A 27280-nucleotide genomic window follows, 5' to 3' on the forward strand; every position below is an offset into this window, starting at 1 on the left:
AAATATAGCTGGTTTGACTGTGAGGACTAAATCTTTCATCTTTAATTCTAATTAATTTAAATTTAAATAACTACATGTGGCTAGTAGATCCCATATTGGACCACTCAGGTCTACAGAGTGATATATGGACTGTGCTGGCTGTACTTCATGACAGCCAGCACAGTCCTATCCTCATGCACCAGATACTAACACAGAGCAGGTTTACCTTCAACCCCAAGTTAGGGACTTGGTATTACTGATAAGGCCAACTTTCCAAAGAACCACATTAAAGTAAAATTCCCACGTACCAGGAAACAAATGCAGAGATCCTTAATCAAAAAAAGCAAAACAAAAATGATCTTCCAACATAACCCCAACCATCTGTGGCAGGATTTTCACTGCTGTTTTACATATATATTTTAAAGGAAGCAACATGTTTAACAAACCAATAACTATTCATGGTACAAAATCATTGAAACTATTCGTAAAGGCTAAGGGACAGAGAAAAATGCTTATGTTCTAATGCTGAATAGAGAAAGTCTGTAAAATATTATGTTCTCTAGAATTACAATGATGTACACAGTATGATGCATAAAAATATTTTAAAAGTTATGCATAAGAATATTTTAAAAGTTATGTTGGACTTCCCTGGTGCTCCAGTGGTAAAGAATCTGCCTTCCAATGCAGGGAACACAGGTTCAATCCCTGGTCAGGGAACTAAGATCCCACATGCCGTGGGGCAACTAAGCCCGTGCACTGCAACTATCGAGCTTGAATGCCTCAACGAGAGAGCCCGTGTGCTGCAAACTACAGAGCCCATGTGCTCTGGAGCCCACACGCCACAACTAGAGAGAGAAAACCCGCAGGCCACAACTAGAGAGAAGCTCGAGTGCCACAACGAAGAGACCACACACTGTAATGAAGGATCTCACAGGCCTCAATAAAGATCCTGTGTGCCCCAGCTAAGACCTGACATAGTCAAAAAAAAAAAAAAAAGGAAAATAAAAAATTAAAAGTAAATAAAAATTTTTAAAAAGTTATGTCAAAGCAAAAGGCTTGTATTTTCACACTTCAAATGACACTTTACTTTTTTTGCCTTTAAAAATAGCATTTGCATATAAATGTGTCCTTTCTACTTTTGCATATGTTTGAAACATTTAATAAAACATGGAAGTCTGAAAAAACTTTTCCTCTCTTTATCCTTAAGTGGGTGGGTTATCAAGGCAATGGTAGAAAATGCTAAAAGGTAAGCAAATTAAGAAGAAAAAACAAGGGGTGTGAACCCCAAGTTTTACAAACTGAACATGATCCCAAAGCAGAGTTACAGTAACATTAATAATAGTAATAGTAATGGCAGCAAGAGTTTACACTTACACAGCCCTTACTACAAGCCAGGCCCTGTAAACACTTTACATATACACTCTTTTTTTTTTTTTTTTTTTTTTCCGGTACGTGGGCCTCTCCCGTTGCGGAGCACAGGCTCCAGACGCGCAGGCCCAGCGGCCATGGCTCACGGGCCCAGCCGCTCTGCAGCACATGGGATCCTCCTGGACCGGGGCACGAACCCGCGCCCACTGCATCGGCAGGCGGACTCCCAACCACTGCGCCACCAGGGAAGCCCCTATATACACTCTTAATTTCACTACAGCCAATGGGGTAGGTACCATTACTATCTCCATTTTGCATATGGGGAAAATGAGGCACAGAGAGGTTAGGTAACTTGTCCAAGGGGCTGGGTTTCAAACCTGGGCTTATGCACTACACTGCTTCTGTTAGTGGATAAAAGGAACACTGTCTCAACCATGATGGCAAAAGCTCCCCACATCTCTGCATCAAACTGTATACCCTCAGAAATGGCCACCCTCCTCCCCAAAGTTTTTCTTTCTCACATGTTCAAGGCCAACAGGATGGTCTCTAAGCAGAGAATGTTCAGGAGTAAACTGGGGGCCTCTCCTGCCACATCAGCATTATTGGTGCTGCCCCCAAAAGATTAACAGCTGAATGTTCCTATCAAACAACAAAAAACTTGAAAAAAAAAATAAAGTGCAGGTTTTAAGTTCAGAAGCACTTTAGGACTTGAGAAATATTGCAGACAACATGTCTCATAACTAGGTGTTTCATGTGTTCCAGGAAAAGATTTTATACCCCTCACCATTACTTTTAAGTTTTTCAAGCTACCAATAAGTGGCTTTGCCTATGTATTTGTTCCAAACAAATAAAAGAACCCTCAATTAAAAAAAAAAAAAAAAAAACCCTCAATTATTGGTTTCTCCTTCCTGTGTCTACTGTCTTCCGACATCAACATACTTTTGATCCATTTTACAGATGTGCTGAGTCACACCTCTAAAACAGAAGAGCAGGAAAGGAAAAGTACGCAGCCCAGTTTTGGGTAAAGATGACAGCTTTTGAAGGCCAGGATGCTGTTGCCATGGCCATTTTAAAGCAGTAAAGTATTCCTGAAAGTGGCTAACAGAATGACTACCATTGAGAGGTTCCTCCCCAAAGAAATATCTCTCAAACATGCAGATGTGCACAAAATCTTCTTTCAAGATAAATATTCTAGCAGAAGAGACATAAATCATAAACCAAGAATGAAATAAAGATACTCATCTTTGGAAAAATCCATCATAATAAAATTTTTTCCCCCTAGAATTGTTAATAATATAAAACATCTATCAGTTCCAAAGTCTTTTAAAAAACACTGACCTTCCACTTTTCGGAAGGGAGAGAACCAGACACGGATCGCACAATCTAGAGATTACAGTCAGGTGCCCCCATTACTGGATACCTTAATTTTTTTTTTTTTTTTTGCGGTACGCGGGCCTCTCACTGTTGTGGCCTCTCCCGTTGCAGAGCACAGGCTCCGGACGAGCAGGCTCAGCGGCCATGGCTCACGGGCCCAGCCGCTCCGCGGCACGTGGGATCTTCCTGGACCGGGGCACGAACCCGTGTCCCCTGCATCGGCAGGCGGACTCTCAACCACTGCACCACCAGGGAAGCCCCGGATACCTTAATTTTTAAAGAAAGTCCCAAGAACTCTGATAAGTATGGTTTACCATGAGCAAACAGCTCTTACTTTTGCCTTGGACTAAATCAGCACTTAACCAAAATGCAGTCCATTAGGACTGATTCTTCAACCTGATCTTACAGTATTAATGTTAACAATATTACAACACTCATAGTTCAGCTTAGGCACATAAACTAATGATTTATATCCATATTTAATTTTTAAAAACACTCAAATTATACTTATCTCTCATCAAAAGCAGCATTTACCCCACTCAGTCTACAGCAATGGTTCTTGGGCAAGTCTAGGTCCTGGTTGTTCGTCCATTAAAATTACCCACCGGGTTTTTTCAAAATATGCATACCTACCCCAGGGATTCTGATTTAGGATTGGTTAGCATCTGCATGTTTGTGATACGTGTGCAGAAATGTACTACCTACTCTACACACTCCTAACCCCAGAGACCAAATGGGAAGAGCTATGTGCTTGTGGGTTCTCTAGCTCAAGAAAATGTTTAGGTCTTGGCAGCTAAGCTGCTGAAGAGGCTCTAATTTAGTAGCCCTCCCTGACCCTTTCACTGTCCTTTTTCTGCACACTGCTGTCACCATCATTCCCTCCAGGTGGAGGTATTCCAAACTATAGGTAGGAAAGCAGGTCTCTTCCTCTCTGCATCTCAGTTTCTTCATCTGCAAAAAGAGAATACTGCAGCTCCTTACAAGAAGAAATACACATTTCTAAAAATGACTATAAAATAGGCTTCAAACTACATCAAAGGACTAAAATATTAATACAAATATGCCATCTTCTCAGAAGAAATTTCAGCTACCTGTATCCCTCAAGGAATACTTATTAATAATTAAAATGAGTCACCCACACAAAAATGCACCAATTCTTTTTTTTTTTCTTTTTTTGGTCTGTGTCGGGTCTTCGTTGCTGTGCGCGGGCTTTCTCTAGTTGTGGCAAGCGGGGGTCTACTCTTCATTGCAGCGCGCGGGCTTCTCACTGCAGTGGCTTCTCTCATTGTGGAGCATGGGCTCTAGGCATGTGGGCTTCAGTAGTTGTGGCACTCGGGCTCAGTAGTTGTGGCTTGTGGGCTCTAGAACGCAGGCTCAGTAGTTGTGGCGCACGGGCTTAGTTGCTCCGTGGCATGTGGGATCTTCCCGGACCAGGGATCGAACCTGTGTCCCCTGCACTGGCAGGCAGATTCTCAACCACTGCGCCACAAAGGACGCCCCGCACCAATTCCTAAAGTAAAGCCACCCTACTCCAGGTGACTCACAAAAAGATGGGTACATGGCTTAAAAGAGAAGACACTCAGGAAGGGATGAATCACATATCTCATGTTTTATTCTTGGCTGTTTATGAACCAGTGACCATAAGTTATTTCTTCTTCCTCTATTTCCTTTGAACATTAAAATGGAAACCTTTGTAAAGCATACTGCTATCTTCAGGTTAAAACCCTGTGGATGCCAAAGCGTGACTTGGTCAGCCTCATCAGGAACCACAATTACCAAGCCGGCAGTCCTCTCAGAGACTTGAACTTGCATAATCTTTGTTTGTTTTTCAGATTTAATACCCCAAATGCTGTGACTCAGAAAACACCACCATGGTACAGCACAGTCACGGCCAGGTAGCATCTGCATGTTTGTGATACGTGTGCAGAAATGTACTACCTACTCTACACACTCCTAACCCCAGAGACCAAATGGGAAGAGCTATGTGCTTGTGGGTTCTCTAGCTCAAGAAAATGTTTAGGTCTTGGCAGCCATCATAGCCCTCCTCCCTTCTCCAATGCCACCTATCCTTCCCCCTTTTCTCACCCTACTCCTTGTTCCCCAGATGTCCGAGGCCCTGGGTTCCTTCTTTTTAAAGCCAAACAAACAAAAAACATACAGAAAAACTTGTTTGGAAAGACATCAGCCACTTGCTCAGCAATGTGAATTCTGTGGTCTTTGTATTAATACAAAGAGTGTATTTTATGCTCTTACTCCAGGAAGCTCATCATCTCACAATTTTAAAGAAATAAGTCTATGCTGATAATTAGCAAATCCTTCTAATTGGTCCTTTACATTTCTGGTCTTAAACATGCCTAAAATTATTTCCCTGAAAACCTATTCCTTTCTCCTAAAACCTAGATCGACGGCTCCAAACCTCCGGAAGGACCTTGGTTAGGCCTTCCTCCTTTATTCCATGTACTCAGTCAATTTCCCAGACTCACTATTAATCCTAGTGAAATGCCTCTAGTTCCTCTTCTGTTTCCACTGGCATGTAACTACATCAAGCCCAATGTATCTTTCTAGACCTGGATTAGGACAACCATCTCTGGATGGCCTTCCAGCCTCCAAACTCTTACCGTTGGAAGCAGAGAACACGTCCTTAAAACACTCAGGTCATTTCCCATCAAGAGCAAGTTCCTTTTCTTTTCCTACAAAACTTCATACTCCAGAAGCATGCTATCCAAACAAACTTACATTTTACTGACCTTCTCCCTCCTGGAGGACTCCTGGCTTCCAAAGCTCAGAATCACTGAGTTAGCCACGACTCCTTAAGGTATTTAACTGTTTTGTAATTCAATAGGGAGCAGGGCTAAAAGGAGAGGAAGAAAGGAAAAGTCCTGCTCACAATCAGAGAGGTAAAAAGCTGGGTAAAAACCCACAAGAAGTAGATTCTAGTGAACCAGAACCAATGACTGCGACCTCCTCTTTCCATGGCTTTTGGCCATTATAGTTGAAGCTGATGGCTAAATAAGTTGAGATCACCTGGGAATTAAAACCATGTTATCCAGGGCTTCCCTGGTGGTACAGTGGTTGAGAATCCGCCTGCCAATGCAGGGGACACAGGTTTGATCCCTAGTCCAGGAAGATCCCACATGCCGCGGAGCAACTCAGCTTGTGCGCCACAACTACTGAGCCTGTGCTCTAGAGCCCGTGAACCACAACTACTGAGCCCACGTGACGCAACTACTGAAGCCTGCGCGCCTAGAGCCCGTGCTCCATAACAAGAGAAGCCACCGCAATGAGAAGCCCGCGCACCGCAACAAAGAGTGGCCCCTGCTCACCGCAACTAGAGAAAGCCCGCGCGCAGCAACCAAGACTCAACTCAGCCAAAAATACAATAATTTTAAAAAACCAAACAAACCCATGCTATCCTTGATTTGCTAGAGAAAATCATCAGCTGACCTTTCAAAATCCCATTGATTGACTTTGCTCATCTTATAAGGAACTGTAATTAATTCATCATATTGCTAAGCAAGCCATGAATTTATAGTTACATGTTCAAAATAAAAACAATCATAAAATTCCATTTCATTTGCTCAGTTTTTTTTTTTTGTCCTTTTTTTTGGGGGGGTGGTATCTAACTATATGTATGAAAACACACTGACATATATGTGGTCAAAGTTTACAAGACTGAAAGAGGACAAATAAAAATTCCAGATTTCTTCAGGTTATCTAAGAATTTTGGGTTAATTAATAGATCTTAACTTTTCTACTCTTGTCAGCTCTTAAGAAGTTGCACTATTAATGATGAATTTGAGTCTTTTACTTTAATTTTCTTCTGCTTGTAGTCTGTGAATACTAAAAACAGTGAAATTCTACCCCCTAAAAGGAGGAGGAGCCAGAAACCTATACCTCTCTTCAGCTGGAGGATCAGCATTGCATATAGTCAAGCAGCTGTTATGTATGAAAGACTGAGTAAGCAGTGGGCCCTAAAAGGTGACAGACATCCCCTAGAGGAAAACCTCAATAAAGCCAATTAGGAGGAATGCCTTCAGACAGGCAGGTAGATTTGAAAAAAGAAATGGCCTTGAGATTAAATATTCTCTTACTAGCTGCTTGAGGGCACACATGTGGCAAGCTGAAGCAGACCACCACAAAGACTTGTGTGGTGCTGTGACACAGAACCAGCTGGCCACTGAATGCTAACATGCTTTAATGGAATAATACATACAGCAAACCAGTATCCCAGATGATATATTCAAGAATGTGTCCAATCACTTAACTGAGAGGGTCTTCTGTGTGGATAAAATATACAAAGGGTGTGAAACTCATTAGATGTACACGTGATCTCATGTTAGTCCATGCGGATCTTTTAAAGATAGAACAAAGTCTCATGAAGAGGGTCATGCATGCAAAAAACAAAACTCTTCTCTCCTCACACCTCTTAAAAAAGAGAGGGAGCAATCAGCAGGAATTAATAAGAATCAGCAAACACTTGAAGAATTTTTGCAATATTCCTGAGAGATATACTTAATCTCACTACACTACCATTACACTTTTTTAAGTATTCCAAGCTAAAAACAGGTATTCCTGTTATATGTGGGAAAGAGCAATGTCAAAGACATAGGGTACTAATTAAAACTTGGTGGAATACCAGATATATCCTGCTAAGTGCCAGATCACCAGGTCACCAACCAGAGGTGTGTAGTTTTATAACATGGAACGTTTTAAAGCATTCCACTGTCTTAGAAAATCATCTTCCATCCATTGCCTAATTCCAACTCCTTCTCCACAATGTATTTAAACCGTAGAGATCTGCAGAAGGAAATGAGTGCTACTACATAGATCAGAATGAAGAAAACATACTTTTGTTCACCAAAAAACATTCCCCTTGTTGCCATGTCGATCTCAAAACACTTCCCACCTTACTTAGGTGTTCTTGAGAGGTCAGTTCATCCTGGTTTAAACCTGGTATGACCCTGCTTACCTTAAAAGATTGCAAGCTAAAACACGGTAGTAGGATTTCTTATTACCCTTCTAGAAATGAGGGCAGTTAATGTATAATTAGCTAGTTGGGTATTCTTACAGTCATACTAAAACTCATTATTAAAGTTTTAAATTACTAGACAATAATTTAGTTTGTCTTTAATGTCAGAAAAGAACAAGATAACTTCATGCAATTATAAGATAAATGACCATGCATGGGGAAAGACTTTACCTAGACACAGTGATCACAAGCAAATGAAGAGAAAACAAATCCATAAAATCACAATGGAGCCCTGAAGCTACAGCCCCAAAGAAAGAAAAACATGGCTGTGGCTGTCTTTCAGGACCATAGCCTGGCTCATATCCCACGATCCACAAAGCCTGGACCACTCCATGGTTCTAATGCTGACTGTCAGTGAATGTGAACGTGGTGTTTTTAATGAATTTCTGCTAGGTTATTCAACCCAAGAAAGCCCCATTTTTCTATGTATAGCTAATTAAACTCTTGGGGCACATGCCAACACCAAATCTAAATATTTACAAGCAGACAAAGGAGGTGGATCATGGAGCTAGCATTGTGGAAACCATCAAATCCAGAACTCAGCATATTTCTTCTTTATCTACTATAGCTGACCTTTCTCCATAGTACTAGAAAGAAACTACTCTACCTGGGTCTGTCTAGGAGACTCATAATGACATCCAGCTGTTCCAAAAGCAGGATGATGTTTGTGATTCTAACATGGATGGATCAATACTGAGTTCTCAAGCCTGTTGAAACAGTGGTTGCTGGCCACTCAATTATCCATGCAGATAGATAAATGTATCTCTTATCTCTGCAACTATACTAAAATGTCTAGAAACATAGCTAGCAAACACTCATGCAGCATAAAGCATTATTTTAAGATAAAGTTACCCTCAGCCAAAATCTGAATTGTTTGGAAAGACTCACAGGCTACCTGACTGAAAAGAGGTATGTAATAACAATGTATTTCCAACATGAAAAGGCTTAAATTCATTTAGCCGCTTAAAATCATTAGGTTACAGCATAGTACTATTAAGTAAATTTATGATTTAAAAATTTTCTAAATGCCTAGCAAAAGAAGCACTGTTTCTCCTAATTCTAATCCCAAAGTTCCTGAAGCATTCCTTTTGTTGTAGTCAAACTCATTTGTCTGTTATTGACCACCCCCCCAAATGACTCTAGGGGAAATAATTTCCCAAATGTTGATTTTTCTCACCAGCAAAATAAGAGGACTATCCAGTCCATTGGCTAGCAACCCTAAAGGTGAGAATAAAATTATAAACTGCCCAATTTTATATGAAAATTGTCTTCTACATTACTTTGTCCACAACTTAATCCACAAATAAGTAATTTACCAAGTCAGTCGAGAAATGAGTAAAACGAAAGTCGGAGAGAGAAACACAATTTACGAGGATCAAGTATGCATGGCTCAGAATGGCGGGAGGGAAACTGAAGCTGTACCGCAGTGAAGGTACCTGAGCTTCCAGGAGTGTGGGGTGAAAACACAACTATGGATAAAATATATTTGAGTAAAAAGGAAAACAGAAAACAAGCTACCTATGGCTTAATGAACTTTCCTTTCATCAGTCTTTAAAATTACAGTTGTTTTTGAAATTGAAATCCAGATCCCCTTGGCTGAATTTTAAGTTTTCCAGAGCTTTTATCATTCCTGTCTGGAAGAGCACGAAGGGATGTAAAAAAAAAAAAAGATGCCATCATACAGGAAGTCAAAATGAATCAATTTTGTGATGGCATCTGCTACTTTCCTTTTAATGTCACAAAGAGTAACAATAGTAACTTCAAACTCAATAGATAGCTTCATATTGATGACAAGCTTCTTTACAAAATTAACCACTATAATATGCTCTTTCAAGATTAAATATAAAATTTTAAATTACTGGGTGATTAAGCTACAATTATACCAATTTTGAGCTTCTGAATGAACAAACTGCATGTACACTTGGCAAAGGAAAACAGGAGGAGAACAGAGGCAAGGAGTCAAGGCTGCCAGAAATCAATTTTCTTTTGTGGAGTTGGTGAGGGGTGGTGGAGGAATAAACATAAACATTGTTTATTATCAGGTTATGATGAGTATAAATCTGAATTTCATCTGGGAATTGCTGTTATAATAAAAATACGTATATCTACTGCACAGTACGTGCATGCCCTGGGGCAAAGTTAATTGCAGGAAATTTCACAAGTAACTCCCTGCTCCTTACCATATTATACAGTAGAGTTGAAACAAGTTTTGGTTACCAAGCTAAGCCTTTTGCTTTTCAGTTGAATATCTGTGTTAACTTGCCAACTTTCTCCTATTAGTTGTTTCGTACTAAGTTAGATTTGCTTTTGTCCTTTGAACTAAAATTCAAGAATCACAGCAGGAAATTGAGTGATTCAAAATTCACCAATGACGAAACTAACCTTCAATGCCGGAGGGTTTAGCAGCTTGTAATAAAAATTCAGTTTAGATCTCAAGATCAGATAAGTCTAAAAGAAACTTCAAGGTCATCTAAACCAACCCTTTCTACCAGTACTTTCATATAGATTGTATTTACCTGCTCCTAAATCTTTCCATGAAAGAAATGTTGAATTTTCTTGAGGAATAGTTTGGACTTGAGAAAAATGTCAAAACAGTTTTCCCGTGCTGAGTATAATTTTGACTATACTATAAAAATATTTTCTTCCTGCTTTCCTACACTTACCTTTTAGTGTGTTCATGTTCTTGTATTATGGAACACTTAATGGTAACTTGTACACATGTAATACAGAAATCGAAATTCACTTTCATCAATGTGGTTTAATTCTTGTTACTTACTAAATGTTTTGCAAGGTAATACAAGAACATATTCTAACATTTTATAGATGTGATGAAACCTTAGTCATGTTGGCCTGTTGCTTGAAAGTCTATTCTGAACTTCATACACCTGCTGGCAGGAATGTTAACATGGTACCACCTGGGAAAATAGTTCCTCAAATGGTTAAACAAAGTCACCATATCTCCGAGCAATTCTACCCCCAGGTACATACCCAAGAGAAATGAAAAACGTATGTCCACAGAGAAACCTGTGCACAAATATTTATAGAGGCATTATTCATAATAGCTAAAAGGTGTAAACAACCCAAATGTCTATCATCTGACAAATAAAAATGATATCTGTAGACTAGAGTATTATTTGGCCATAAAATGGAATGAAGTACCGATACATGCTACAACATAGATGAATCTTGAAAACATTATATGAAGTAAAAAAGTTAGTTACAAAACACCACATATCGTATAATTCCATTTACAAGAAATGTCCAGAATAGGCAAATCTATACAAACAAGAAGGTTGGTTATTGCCTAGGGCTGGGGGCTGGGGCTGGGAAATGAGGGGATGATAGCTAAAGGGTACAGGGTTTCCTTTTGAGGTGATAAAAATATTCTATGATAAAAATGTGGGAATGGTTGTAAATAACTGTGAATATACTAAAAACTATCATCAAATTACACTTTTTAAATGGGTGTATTTTATGTATGTGAGTTATAATTCAATAAAACTTATTTTAAAAAAATCTGTTCTGAGATGTGAGGTACTTGACAATCAGCAAACCTCTTCCACAAAACTCTTCTGGTCAGTAGTAAAAGAATTAGTTAAACTAAAGTCCAATTTACTTTATTGTCATTGGAACCAGCTTGCAGCATTTAGTTATGTATATTTCTACAATGTGAATGCAGTTTAAGAAAATACATTATTACATCAGATATTCCAGGCAACCTGCCACAAGACATTTTTACTGAAAAACCATCTTAAAAGGAATCCCTTTAACCAACCTCAGTATATATGTCCTTTCTTGTTGCCTCATCTCCTTATAAGCTGCTGTTTCCCTAAAACTCTCATGTCAAACAGTACTGGGCATGATTAATTCACTTATTAATTCAACAAATATGTGAACCCTCATTGTACACGGACTACTGCTTTAGGCACTTGTATATATGTACACGCACACATGCACACACATGAGACAAAGTCCCTGATCTTGTGGAGCTTACAATCTGACAGGACAAGATAAACAATAAATAAATTTTAAGGTTTTTAAAAGAGGGTGCTGTGCTATGGAGGGGCGTTATTTCAGATCAAGTGGCCAGAAAATGAGGCTTCTCTAAGGAAGCATGTTTGAGATGATAAAAGAAGGTGCCAGCTACACAAAGATCAGGGAGGATAACTCCAGGCAGAGGAAGTAACTCTTGAAGGAATTAGGAGGAGGAAAAAAAAAGGATTAACTGTGTGCTGCTGGTGACCAACCTCTGTGATTCTTATCACCATTCTAGTGCAAACAAGGTGACTTGCAGATGGTGGCTGGAATAAGGGGTCTTATGTACCTTAAGACCACTAAAAGGTCTCACAACCCTCCAACAAGGGGAGGCCGTCTCTAGGTAACCCCAGCCTGAAGTGATCTTTCCCGCTCTGCACCTCTCAGCAAGTGTTTGTTGTCTGTACCACTCATTCTCACAAACACATTGGTATGAGGCACCGTGCTAGGAGTGCCAGGACTTAAACACAAATCAGACCAGCACCCTGAAAGCCCTTAGGGCAGGAAATAATCCAGTAGCACAGAAAATGTAGGCACGGACAACAAACACAAGGTAGAAAGTAAAAGCAGGCCACAAAAAAAGAGCTATAAAATTTAGGCATGTCCAGAGATTACTTCCAGCTGGAGCATCAGGGGAAGCTTCACAAGGTGGGTGCACGAGAAGAGGGAGAGTCTGTGAAGCCTGAGAACTTGGACATGTGGGGAGAACAGACTGATTTGTTGTATCCCTAATAAACTTTAAATATATTTAGAAATACTTTTAGCTCCCCAAGCAAGTTACAAGGCCTGATAAGGCTTCTCTCTCTCTGCGATCTCAATTTACATGCTGATTCACTGTAAGAGATCATATGTCAATTTCAGCACTGAAGGTAAGGCTAAATTATTCTTTGCTTCATAACAAAGTTTTCACCTTTGAAACAGATGATGATCCCCCAAACCTCTTAATACACCATCTCATTTCAAAGGGACATTCCTAAGAGTTTTTCCAAAACAGATAAACATGTATACAATGTGCTTCAGAATAACACATACATAAAATGTCTGTGTTAAGTATTTGTGTGGCTGCATATGTGTAACACTGTACATTAATTTCAGAATCTTACAAGATAATTTCAAACTTCCACTGCTAAACCAAAGTCTGTACTCATGAGAAAACGTTTTTTTCACTGATTAAACTTTCCCACCGGCTTTCAAAATCCTTTCCCATTCCCAACAAAACATTTCAAACCAGAGAAGAAAATCCAAACAACATTTTTTTAGGCAGTGTCTCAACATCTCTAAAAAATATTCCATGGCCAAACTCACCATACAGAGCTGTCCAAGTTTGATTAATTACATCTAGACACACAGTTCCTGACCTGAAACAGATGGAAAGAATGGCATTTTTTAAAAAATTAGAAAGTTAGCTGCATGTATTTGGCAACTAGTTTAATCATCAGGAAAAATATTTTTAATAGATTAAAAAAAAAAAACCAAAGAATCCCAATTGGGGAAAACATGATGAGGAGCAGAATATACACAGTCTTGTGTCTACTTACAGACTGAAAGGGAAAACCAGTAACTATACAATGGAGAAACCAGACAACACCTTAACCATGTGATGAGAATTACCATTGGTTATCAGGGCAGACAAACTTGTGTGCCTCCAAAAAGGATACCCTGAGGAGGACACAATCTCACTTTTTGGTTTTCTGGCCTTAAGAGCATACTCTGAACCTAATTATAAGGAAAAATCAGACAAACCCAAACTAAGGGACAGTATGAAATAACTGGTCTTTATTCCTTAAAAATGTCAATTTTATAAAAAGCTAAGGAATGATTTCAGATTGAAGTAGTTTAAAGAAACATGACAACTAAATGCAGTAGATGATACTGGACTGGATCCTTTAATGAATAAAAAAAAAAAGTGCTAAAAAGTCCATTACCAGAATATGGCAGTAGATGAAAAAGTACTGCATTAATATGCAATTCCCGAATCTGACAACTATACTGCAGTTACATAAGAGAACATCCTTGTTAAGATGACTGATACATGAAAGCATTAAAGGACCATGGGGCATGATGTATATATATATACATACAACCTCTCAGAGTTCAGAATACTTCATATGTATGCACGTGTGTGTAATATCAAAATTTAGTGCCATGACAAGGAAAAACTGCAGGACAAACAGTATTCTAAATAGCACTGGAAGTATAAAATAGGAGGCACTGATATCACATTTTAAAATATCACTAATAAAATATTAGAAGGAAAGAAAGGGATAATTAAGATTCATTAACTGTTTGTTTTACTCTCAAGGACTGAGAAATACTTTAAGGGCTGAAAATAATATAATCTGTACACTGAAGACAGATCTCTGGACAGTGTCTATACAAAGAGAACAGAGATATGGAATATTACAAATGTTAGCTGGATATCAAGGGAAATGAAAGACCCATTCATGACAGTGGAAAAAACCAAGCAGTCCAATAGTGGACCCTGAACTAAGGTGGAATATCATAGTCCTGGATTCTATAATGGAAGTGACCATTCTTACAGTCCGATCTGTTGTTAAAATCCAAAAAGATAATTGAGGTTTTTTTAATAACAGAGAGATGAACTCTAACCAAGAGCAGCTGCTGCTAAGATTTAAACATTTTTAAACAGTTACTTACGCTTCATCAATGTTGGGATGGAAAATTTTATTCATGAATCCTGTAAAAAGAGATGTTAATTAGCAGCAAAAAGTATCCAGAGAACAATTAGTTTAAAAGTATTTCAGTACTGGAAACAATTTCAGTATTAGGATAACTCATTACTTTCAATCTTAGATCTTTGGTTACTGGTAAGACTATATTCTCCTGACTGTGTCAATTACTTAAAATACATCAGAGTTCTACTAATCAAATGAGCAAACTTTGAGAGCAATGCAGCTTCTATACAAAATAATCATTACAAGAAATTATTTTCTGAGCTATGAAGGTACTTGCCAAGAAAATTTATAGTACTAAATGGTTTATTAACTAGTGCCATGATAAAAGTTAAGAAAGCTACTCTGACTTTCCTCCCCAAAGTTTTATTGTTCAATCACTAAATGTGGAGGTTCTGCATTTGAACTTCTCCTTCCGAAGCTCAGTTACTCGTATCATTGTGCTACACCGTGTGCGGAACGTGAATGAAGCTGCTGAAATGCTAAAGGAGTACTGCTTCCAAACCGCAAAGGATTTCATAAGAACAGTGACCAAAGTATTTCCTTTAACTTTAGTCTACTCATTCCAGGAAACCCAGTTTTGATTAAAATTGGGGCAACCAAGAAATTAGGCAAGGTGTTTAAAAAAATTCTGTAAGATGGCTGTATCTGTCAGGGATTCAAATTTTTTGATTTATTCCTAGAAAAACAAGTTTGTATAGACTTTTAAACAAATATATTGATATTTAAATTCCAAAAAGAAATTATTTTCTAACTCAAAACCAGTGAGTTAATCAGTTTGTATACAAGCAAATGACAGTATTCTAAAGCAGAGATCCACTGTCAAAGCCCTCATTTTGTCATCCTTATCGCCTTACTTCCTTTTTTAAATTTAATTTTATTTATTTATTTTTTGGCCATGCCACACGGCATGCGGGATCTTAGTTCCCTGACTAGGGACTGAACCCGTGCCCTCTGCGATGCAAGCACGGAGTCTTAAGCACTGGACCGCCAGGGAAGTCCCCTTACTTCCTTTTTAGACTTCCTTATTCCGTACCCTCCTCTCAATAAATTGAAGTACCTTATTAAGTGGCTATCACCACGTCCCAATCCCACCCTCCCTCACCCCAACCCCACCTTACATGTTCTCTTTCATTCATTCAAAATATATTTGGTCAACGTCTATGTGTCAGGCACTGTGCTTAGTTAGGGTACAAAACCAAATAAAGACAGTACTCTATTCTCAAGGAGGTCACTGGAGCAATGGGACAAGACACACAAAGAAATAACTGCAGTGTGCAAAAAGGTGACAGGGGGCTTCCCTGGTGGCGCAGTGGTTGAGAATCTTGCCTGCTAATGCAGGGGACACGGGTTCGAGCCCTGGCCTGGGAAGATCCCACATGCCGCGGGGCAACTAGGCCCGTGAGCCACAACTACTGAGCCTGCGCGTCTGGAGCCTGTGCTCCGCAAGAAGAGAGGCCGCAACAGTGAGAGGCCTGCGCACCACGATGAAGAGTGGCCCCCGCTTGCCACAACGAGAGAAAGCCCTCGCACGGAAATGAAGACCCAACACAGCCAAAAAAAAAAGCCAAGCATTTGAAGCCCTTTAAAAAAAAAAAAGAGGTGACAGGGGAAGCATGTATAAGGAGAGGAAGATGTCAGGAAAGATGCAGACAAGTGACATCAAAGGAAGATCCTCAAGGATGAGGTGTGACAGAGGTCATCTCCGAAAAGCTAAGAAACTTCTCTAGATTTAGAAAACGGGGATGAGACTATATGAAATCCCAGACATTCCAATCCTCACGTGCTCTAGCCACTCCAAGTACTAATCATGCTTCCAATTTTTGTTTTTTAATCTTTTGTGTTGAAATAGCTTAATGTTTTATTTATTACTATCAAGAGAGCCCATGCAATGTTTAAATTACTCTGACGCAAAAAGATTTGTGTCCAATTACCATTTCACATTCATTTTTCATTCAAGATGTTTCAAAGTCTAGATGTACAAGGTATGTGTTTATGAGGCGATTATACTAAGCCAATGGAAATGTTCATGCCTTAATGTTAAGAGAAGGAAAAGCAGAATAAAAATTCTATCGAACCTCAGAAAAACACTAATACATGTGTCCAAGAAGGCCTAAGAGGATATCTGTTGCAGCAGTGTTTATAAAAGCCAAGAACCAAGTTCAACCCCATCAACGAGGGATGGGAGAGACTGTAGTACATCCTTATACTGGGAGTCCTATACAGCCAAGGTAGTGAACTAGGTCAGTATGTATAGAGCCAAAGCTGAGGGGAAACAAAAAAGTTGCAGGATGATATAGTTACAGCATGATACCATTTACATAAACTAAAACAAAGCAACACTACATATTCTCTATGGTAACGAGTACAGAAAACTGTATTGGACCAACATATACCAAATTTATAAGAGTATTTTAGTGAGGGTGCAGGGCCAAGGTCATGGTGGGAATAGGTAACAGAATGAGGAATGGTGATTAAAGATGAATTTATCTGTAAAACTATATTCCTTTAAAAAGAGCTAGCTCTTGCTTTGGCAGCACACATACTAAAAAGATATATGTGCTTGTATATTATTTGCATATTATTTGCCCTGGTATTTTAAAAAGTGTGCACATAGATAAAAAACTGGAAACAAATATGTACAAATATCAACTGTGCTTAGTTCTTAGTGGTGGGGATATTTTCTCCGTTATCCTTTTTAAACCACCCCCACCCCACACCAGAAGTAGGATTGCAGCAATGGAAAAGGGTTAGAAGGAATGAAGCTTCAGAAAACTAAAAAGAGAATCACCATATGATCCAGCAATCCCACTCCTGAGCATACACCCAGACAAAACTATACTTCAAAACGATACATGCACCCCTATGTTCACAGCAGCACTATTCACAAGTCAAGACATGGCAACAACCTAAATGTCCACCGACAGATGAATGAATAAAGATGTAGTACATGTATACAATAGAATACTACTCAGCCATAAAAAAGAACAAAATAATGCCATTTGCATCAACGTGAATCCAACTAGAGATTATCATACTAAGTGAAGTAAGTCTGAAAGAAAGAATACAATACAAATGAACCCATCTACGAAGCAGAAACAGAATCATGGATGTAGAGAACAAGCTGGTGGCTGCCGAGGGGGTTGGGGAAGGGATGGAGTGGGAGGTTGGGGTGAGCAGATGTAAGCTATTACATACAGGATGGATAAACAACAAGGTCCTACTGTATAGCACAGGTAACTATAGTCAATATCCTATGATAAACCATAATGGAAAAGAATATGAAAAAAGAATGTATATACGTATAACTCAATCACTTTGCTGTAGAGCAGAAATTAACACAACACTGTAAATCAACTATACTTCAACAAAAATTAAAAAAATAAAAGAATGAAGCTTCAATAATTTGATGTCACAGGGAACCTCAAAGGTATAAGTCAAGGAAAAAGCTATGGTGAAAAAAGCTTTAAATGTTTATCAAAACTGTCTCTGAAAGATTAAGGTTCCTGCCTCCCTCCTTGTACAAGGTCTGGAGATTACATTTGGAATCAATATAGTTTCCACACTGTTTTCAATTTAATCTAGATTTTGGCTTGGTTGAGTCCAAGACTATATAAGAAAGAGGGCCAAAAAGGGCTTAGTAAACATATTCTTTAGTAATAAATGGGTTGGAGCCCAGTCCCCAGTGCCCCTGATAAATATAAAACCCCATCTGAGCTCTGAGGTGGAGAGCAGAATCGGACTGGAAAGAGAAAAGTACTAATAGGGATTTGGCTTCTAGTCCCAACTCTGCTATTAACTGCAGGCCTTGATCAGGTCACTATACTTCTGTGGGTCTGCTTCTTTACCTGCAAAGAGAAACAGCTGGGCTACATGATCTCCAAAACCTCCACTCTTATTCTGTTTGTAAAAGGACCATCAGCTCTAAAATCTGGGATTTAATAACAATGGCCAGCCCTCTGAGAACAGAGGACTTAAGGGGAAATGGCCAATGGTTAAGTCCATAAAGGAAATTAATTCTGTGAGGCACATTTTTAGGTACATAAGTGTTCTGGAGAATGTAATACAAAGTTACTAACATGCTAAAATACCACAAAGAGACACAAAATCCACTGACTATTCCAAAGTAGGCAGAAATGGAGTTTATAAACTTGCCATTGAGCAACAAGCACAACCAGACCATTTCTACTAAAAAACAATTTCCACACTACAATCGTCTCTTCCTATACCAGGCTTTTTCTATTGTTAGAAAAATACCCAAGCAAATAAATGGAAAGGGGTAATTTATCTATATCTGTGTGTGTGTGTATATATATATCCTTTACATTTGTCCTTGGACAAGCTGTGGGCAGCATTTCTGGCAAAGCTATTTACATTCTGGATAATGATGGCAACAATGGAACTTCTGCACAAGGAGGGGAGGAGAAAGAACAGGCTAGGAATTCAGAGAAGGAACATTCTCAGGACTGAGTGTGTTTGCCCTGGCATGTTTTCCTTCCTTTTGGCAATGCTATCACCACATTAATGAATTTGTCTGCAACAAGAGAATTTTCCCAACACTTGTTTCCATTTGACCAGGAACTATTTTGAAGATATTTTAAGAGAACATATTTTGAAAACTGCTTTTATGGAAACATGATAAGTGGAAGCAGCAAGTCACATTTAATCCATATGATTTAAGATTTTATTCACTACCAGGCATTTTCTAATGATAACATTTCAGTGATTTGATCAGATAAAATTCAGAACTCCTTTGTTTAAATTTTTTGGACAATTATTCTCTGGCATGGCTCAAGCATTTATAAAAAAGGGGACAACAGGTACAAAGGTTTGGCTAAAAATCTTACCACCTCTGTCCTCTGTCTTTTATCAGAAGGGAATCAGGAGATTTATAATTCTGGAGAAGGAATCCAAACCATGCTTAGTTGATGAAAAACTACATATCTTAGAAAACAAAAGCACAGATTATTAAAATAGAAAAATATGCCATGCTTTTGCTTGTTCCACTCCAATACTCAATTGCTCTAGAATAACAAATCTCTTGACCCATAGGCTAATAAAGAGAGAAAGTAAATAACACTGTGCCGAGTCATGCTGAAAACTGTTTTTTATTTCAGACTGTTTCTGTGTCCAATCCCAGGAGGGGATCTATACAAAGTTGTACACGTTCGAATAACTGATATTGGGGTCAATATGTACATGAAAGAGACAAAAATTAATTATACTTCCGTCTTTGTTCCATTTACAAGTGGGGATATTTTTAGTGATCAAATTTGTGGATAGAATGAAATACCTAAGGGCCAGTCATCTATCCAGAAATTTCATCCAGAATAATCTTGAAGAAATCAGGTCAAACAAGGTGACTCATGAAACAAGGTAAATCCACCCTAAGGTAATAGGGTGAAAAGCACAAAAGGCAAAAATGAAAACTTTATCCCAGAGATAAAATGAACCTGGACTGCAGATGGTTGAGGCAGCTATGGCTGATATGATTTAATTATAAGCTTATGAATTCCTGTGAGAAAACAGTAAATAAATATATTTAATTACTCTGATATTCTATCTTCAGGACAAATACCCACATAAAGTAGACCATTCAGAATGAAACTGATTAATTCTCTATTTTTAAAGTAGATATAATTATTTAAAATATATTTATTAAAGATTAAATCCTATCTCCCCTAGAAGTATCTCACACTATAAATTTTTTAAGGGCAATAACTTGGATCTCCATTCCAAGCATGCAGGAGGTGATCAGAGTTAGGGTGTTCCAGATAAAAAAGGGGTGGGGATGCTGCCAGCTTCACTGGTGACAGCTATACTGCCAGCTTTGTGCATTAGTGCACCCTCAGACAGATTTTCATCTTACCTCAGACAGCCAGGCCCAGCCCGTGGCAGCCTGCACCCAGGCAGAAGTCTCTTCCGAGAGCTGAGCCTTTCCTACTCAGGAGAGATGGACCTGGGCCGGTCTCTTCTTGGGTGAGGAACCAAGCAAGGAGCTCACTCTCATTGCCCTGTGTCATGGGAACTTCTGAACTGATCCTGTGTGTGTTCAGGAGATCTAAACTCAACAAGGGGTCCTCTTTTCTGTTTCTTCCTTTCTCTCTGATAATATGGAGTCTGAGGAATGGGCTGGATGGATAAGAAAAGTTCATTTATTCATTTATAACTAAGAAAAGGTGAAGTGTTATCCTTCAACAGCGTAACTCTTCTACCAACCTAGCAGATTACCAAAGCCTGCAGCCTTAAATCTACTCTCCTGCACATCCAGTTTTGGAAGACTGTAATCTCTTTCCTATCTCCATAGTTTATCTTTCACTCTCCTGGTCATTCATATAACCACACTGTCTGAATCAGGCAGGATTTATTTTCATGGTCAGAGGCAGCAGAGTATGGACAGAACACACTGGACTTGAAATTTCGAGACCTAATTTCAAGTCTCTGCCACTGTTACTACACAAAGTCGTGGTTAAAAGATCAGGCTCCAGTCAGACTGCCTAAGTTCCACTTAGACCTACTGTATCTCTTTGCCTTTCTGTCTCCTTATTCATAAAGCTGGGTTAAATAATGGTATCCACATATCACAGGACTGTCACCAAGTTTTAATGAATATATGCACAGCATGTGACCAGTAACTCATGAGCTCAGGCAAGTAATTTCATCTCACTTTTCTCATCCTAAAAATGAAAATATCCCCTACATACCCATCTCTTAATCCTTTAGCAATTGTCAAGAGCATTAGAAGGTATTTTGGTTATGGGATATTAGGGTTTTTTTTATAACCCTATCACACTGGAAATGGCAAATACAGTTACTCTAATATTTACTATTAAAAAGATTGTTCTGATTGTATTTGGCATATGGAAAAAACACTGGACTGGAAGCTAGAAGGCAGACTCTGCAACTAATTAGTAGTAATATATCTCCGCCTTCCTGAGTCTCATTTTTACAATCCTTCAAATAACGGAACAGGATGATATAATCTCCAAAGTTCCTTCTAGCAATATGGTTTTCACCAACACCAAGAATATGAACAAATCTTGAACTGTGTGAACAAGTTTTTCCAAGGGAACTAAGATATTACTCTTACTTGTTTTTAAAAGAATTTCAGTTTAACTAAAGAAAAATGAAGCTAAGAATATATGTTTTCATTATAACACCAATCCTAAAGGGAAAATGAATTTTATGCCCAGAAGATGTCAGAATAACCAACCAGCTCAAAAGCTAGAGGAACTAAAGTTCAAGTAGGAACTAACCTAAACAGCAAGTTAGGTGGAACTTTTATACAGCAAATGGAAAGATTATATAATAATGAATTGCCAAAGGCAGAATTAAAACTGATATAAGCCAGCTTCAAGAAGGAAATGCACAAACCTTCTCACAGAAGCAAGCATGTGCAAAAGCAAGGTTACCCCTTAGAGGTGGCCTGGGGAAGGGAAATCAAAGCCGACTATTATTTTTACTCTGGCTATACAGCAAGATGAAGCTGAATAAATTTAGATATTACAAACTGCTAACAACAGGTTTTTCATTGACAGGGCCAATTTGACTACTGACTTCTTCCATCATTGAGAACTTCAGCACCTAAGCCAAGTCTCTCCCCCACCAACTCCTGTCATTTTTAGTGACATTATTACCTACACAGACCACCCTCCTCACACCCTGGGGCCTCTCAGTTATCTAATTTTCTTCTTAATGATCTTTCCTTGGCTCTATCTCATTCACACTCCCAGGACATGCCTTGAAGTCTGGCATCCCTACAAGTAGCTTCACTTCCAAAATCACAAATTCAGACATCCCCTCTCCCACTACGGTCTCCTATCCTTGTCAAAGAGCTTCCCACCCCATGGACAATTCTTTCACCTGTGAACTCTAATCCACTCACCCTCCCTCTTTATTCCTACCTACCACACTCTTATTTTCATGTCTTCCCCTAACTAGGTTTAAGAGCTATCACCATCATCACTCTCTGGCAATTCTCTGCAAATCCCCTGCCCTCTCCCCTCCAAAATACTCATCTACAACTGGAGAAAACCAATCATTCACAATTCTTACTTGGACTTGAGGATGTCTCTAAATAGGCATTCACTCATTATTCACTAACTCACTCAACAGATATTCTTCTGCAGAACAGGCAATGTATAAAGCCTAGAGGTGGGGAGACGGATTTTTAGTAAAACAGACCCAGGAACTGCCTTCATGGAGTTTATATCTATTGGGTTGGCAGGGAGGAGAGATGTAAGTAAACAAATGTATCAATTTTAAAAAGTATGCTCTATAACAACTTTTGTGGATTCAACATCCCCTATAATTTTCCTCTCTTCTTTCTCTAGTAGCTTGCTCCCCCATTCTCCAATGACTTGGACATTTTACCATTATTCTGCAAATCTCCCATTCCCTTTGCCCCTCCATTTCTCACTTTGACTTAATAGCCCTGCCCATTTTTTTTGGAAAACAGGTGCCAATTGGCAGGATCCCTCATCATCCCCAACAAAATCCACCCCCCCACATGCTAAGTTTTCCTGCCTCAACAGCTTGCTCAAATGTTCATGTTCACGGTCTTCTCAAGTACCAGTCTTCTATTTGTGTTCTGATCTTGTCCCTTCCTACAGTGTCAAAGGCATTGCTCCTTTAATTCTCCTCCTGACGTCCAACATCACCAAGCTTTCCCTCTCTTCTAGACAACTCCCTGCAAGGAGCAAAATCTCCTATTCAAGAAATAAAAAGTAAAGCCTTCCTTTTATCTTCCTCTAGGTAACAGCCTCATTTGTATGCTTTCCTCTATATAGATAGATTTCTTCAAGTAATGTGTATCTATTGGGTTGGCCAAAAAGTTCATTCGGTTAGTGAATAATTGTTCAATAAAATTATTGGTGAAAATAAAAAATGTGTCTTTTATTTTTACTTAAAACCGAACAAATTTTTTGGCCAACCCAATACACCAGAGTTTTCAACCTTGGCACCTTGATCCAAACCACCAGTATCTCTACTCTTTCCCCACAACAGCAGAGTGATCACTGAACCTGTTTAAAACGCTGCAATGATTTTTTTCCATTACATTAAGAATATAACTCAACCATTTAACCTGGCCAGCAAAGCTCTACAGGACCTTGCCCTGCCTACCACTTGGACCGCTTCTCATATCTCACACTCTCGACCCAGCCTCCCAGCCTCATCTCTCTTCCCTGAGCATGCAAAGCTCCTGCCTCAGGGTCTTTGTCTTCACAATTTCTTCTGCCTAAAATGCTCTCAATCCCTGACCTTGGAGGATCAGGGCTGGCTTTTTTCCCCTTTTCATTTAAACCTCAGCTTAAATTTCCTTTGTCAGAGAAGCCCTTCCTGAATACCTAATATAGGATAGCTATCATGTCAATTCTATCACATCAGTTCTCTGCATAAAGCTATCAGACATTTAAAATTTTATCTCCCCCTCCCATCATCACAAAAGGATTTAAGGGTGAAGGGAGCAATTTGTTCACTTCTGTATCCCTAGCACCTAGAATAATGCCCTGCACACAACTGGTATCTGATAAATTTGTGGAGCTGATTAGAAGACATGATGCAAGATGTATCCATTTTATGAGAAAGTAGGTTCTGCCTCAGCTGCTAGACATAATCTTTTCAAAAATCTATCCTGAAAAATTTCATTTTCAGAACTCCAGTAAAAGGAGAGCTTTTAACAATGGCTTACATTCTCATAGCATTATCTAAAAAAATTTTTTTAGGAAACTTCTACTAGAATGTAACTGAAACAGGAACTAAATTCAAACCCAAGGTTGCAAAAGTAGAGAAGTATATAGGTGATCTTAATGGAATTTGCTTCCTCAGTCTAAGAATTCATTCTATTTGTGGAAATATAGTGGTTCAAGTAGTCTTTGTTAAATGACTGACCCCAAACCTCTCATGCATGACACACTCCTCTCTACTCCCAATCCTGGTCTACTCCTGACTAAGCAGGGCTCAGTTAAGTTACTCACAATAGTTCCTGAGGGAGTAATTGTACAATGTTTCCAGCTAGGAAGACACAAAGTAAATGGTAAATATTCTAAACTCTACAGTTAGTCATACCATATGTTATAAAACTCCATTCCAAAAATACTGTGAGGTAATTTCTGGCCATAGTGAAATAAAAAATGTATTATGCCAGAAGAGTCTGTGAATCTGCCAATGAAAAAGGTGAAAACATTTCCTTTAATCACTGGCACAAGTAAAAAGAATATGGTGCACTGAATATCAGAATATCTTTTAATTAAAAACTGGTGGCAGATTGGGAAATTTAGAAGGAACTCAGACAGGCTACCTAGTCTAGTTTCCTTTGGAAAAGAATGACCTAAAACCATTCTATTTAGATGACAGTCTGACCTAATTGTAAAGGCCACTGGTATAGCTCAAAATAGCATTCTAATTTTTGTTATTGTCCATGACTCTTTCATTTTGTTTCTATTTACTCAAATGGACTTGGCTAGCTCTTGCCATATGCTATTGACATCAATTACACTGAAGAATGAGCTTGGGTTTTTCCCTGGCCATTCTATCAACATTCGGCAAACACATTACGTGGTCTCTCCAGAATCTTGTTCTCAACCATTCCTCTTACACAGTCAGCTTTGGTATCATCAAATTACAGTTCAGACACACATAGCATATAGCCTGCTCCTGAGAGGGTCCTCCTCACTGTTAATATGGAGATACACACAGGTAGTATTTCAAAAGTGAGTTTCTAGACTTGTTAGCTGGCTCTTACAAAAGAGTTTTCTATTTTAAAAAAGTATAAATGGTGACAGAGTTCCCAGGCTGGTCTTAAGGCTATCTACAGAAGATTCTAAAATACTCTATAGTTCTATCTGAAATTAGTAGAATACATGTCTATTAATATACTAGTCAGTAGACATTTAAAATTAAGATTAAATGACAACTTTAAAATTTTCTGTTGAATGCTAGTGTTTAAGTAAAATAGGTAGATCTGATGGAGACTACTGTAGATCTTGAAGGGAACTTTTCAAGGTACTTTCAAGACCTTTAGAGCAGGGGTCCCCAACACCCCTGCCATGGACTGCTAGTGGCCTGTTAGGAACTGGGCCATACAGCAAGAGGTGAGCGGCGGGCGAGTGAGCGAAGCTTCAGCTGCCACTCCCCATCGCCTGCGTTACCGCCTGAACCACCCAAGCCCCCACGCCCCCCGCGGAAAAATTGTCTTCCACAGATCCAGTCCCTGGTGCCAAAAACGTTGGGGACCGCTGCTTTAGAGGCTGAAAAGCTTAAATTTAATATTGTATGTTGTATTTTATCAGAAGACATAATTTTGCCCTCTTGGGTGAGGTTTATCCAAAGTATTACTGTTATTGGACTTCCCTGGTGGTGCAGTGGTTAAGCATCCACCTGCCAATGCAGGGGACACAGGTTCGATCCCTGGTCCGGGAAGATCCCACATGCCACGGAGCAACTAAGCCTGTGCGCCACAACTACTGACCCTGCGCTCTAGAGCCCGCGAGCCACAACTATTGGAGCCCGTGAGCCACAACTACTGAAGCCCGTGTGCCTAGAGCCCGTGCTCCACAACAAGAGAAGCCACTGCAATGAGAAGCCCACGCACCACAATGAAGAGCAGCCCCTGCGTGCCTCAATGAAGACCCAACGCAGCCAAAAAATAAATAAAATTTAAAAAATAAAAATAAATAAAAATAAGAGGCTTAATTCTGCCTGTTGAAAATAAGAGAACAGATTCTCCCCTCCCCTTCTGTTAAAAAAAAAAAGTATTACTGTTATTATTAGCTGTAAACGGGAGCCTTCTTGGTTCATATGAAGAGAAAAATGGAACAAAGGGAAACACAAGTGGAGGAGTCAGACTGAAAAAAGAAGCAGATAAGAATTGCTCAAGTAACAAGGGAAGGGAAAAGGGAAAGGAAGAAAAGGAGTGTAGAATAGCTATACTTAAAGGTTTATTCCAAGATGGAGTAAACTAAACTGTAAGCAGAGAAACAAAGGAAATAGTAGGTACACTTACACGCACAAATAATTAAAACTGAAGGTAAAAAAGAAAGGAGGGTGGTGGGAAACATGGGGGCCAGCAGGCCCTTAGCAAGCTACCAGGTAAGAATTCTGGCCAAGGATTGCTTGGTGGCTTACTAGAACAAAACACAGGAAAAGCATAGACTCAGACAAAGATGTAGACAGAACACTCAAAAGACATGCACTTGCCATATGTTTTTAAATATTTACTTTTATAATAAAAGGGAACTTACTGTAGAATATTTGGGAATTACAGAAAAATGGTTTTAATTCCCTTAACAGCCATGGATAACTATAAGCAGTATTTGGCATTCATACTTGGAATTTGCATGGAAAAAATTATTGTTACACTATATAATGTTATACATTTTCCTGTGTGTTCCATTATTTATTTATTTATTCATTCATTCATTCACTCATTTATTTTTGGCCGCACTGCACGTGTGACTTACAAAATCTTAGTTCCCTGACCAGGGATTGAACCCAGGTCCCTAGAAGCGACAGTGCCAAGTCCTAACCACTGGTTGGCCAGGGAATTCCCTCCTATGTGTTCCTTTAAAGATGGTGTTAAAATATGAGTAATGGTTGTGAAACATTTTGTCCATTAAAATGTACCACAATTTAACTACTTTATTATCAACTGGGTGATTTAGGTTGCTTCCAACTTTTAAGTTTTAGAAATAACACTGCAATTTACATACTCTTGTATATTAATCTTAGTGTACACCTCTGGGTATTTCCTTATTTTAAGTAAAATCACTCAAAGGATACAAAATTTTATCAATATATACTG

General features: G+C 39.0%; 1 protein-coding gene across 2 annotated transcripts in view; it reads right to left on the reverse strand.

Annotated features, from left to right (window-relative positions):
* UBE2H (ubiquitin conjugating enzyme E2 H) overlaps positions 1 to 27280 on the reverse strand; it is a 95472-nt gene that overhangs the window by 6940 nt on the left and 61252 nt on the right. Inside the window, exons 4-5 of one of the 2 annotated variants that reach the window (XM_065884021.1) lie at positions 14444 to 14483; positions 13091 to 13143 (exon numbers count right to left, since the gene is read on the reverse strand). The exons of the other annotated variant lie outside the window; for it this stretch is intronic. Of the exons in view, the coding sequence (XP_065740093.1) occupies positions 13091 to 13143; positions 14444 to 14483 (93 nt within the window). The remainder of the gene's footprint in view (positions 1 to 13090; positions 13144 to 14443; positions 14484 to 27280) is intronic. 2 annotated transcript variants of the gene reach the window in all.

Source organism: Phocoena phocoena, chromosome 9, assembly GCF_963924675.1.
Source record: "Phocoena phocoena chromosome 9, mPhoPho1.1, whole genome shotgun sequence".
NCBI classification, from domain to species: Eukaryota; Metazoa; Chordata; class Mammalia; order Artiodactyla; family Phocoenidae; genus Phocoena; species Phocoena phocoena.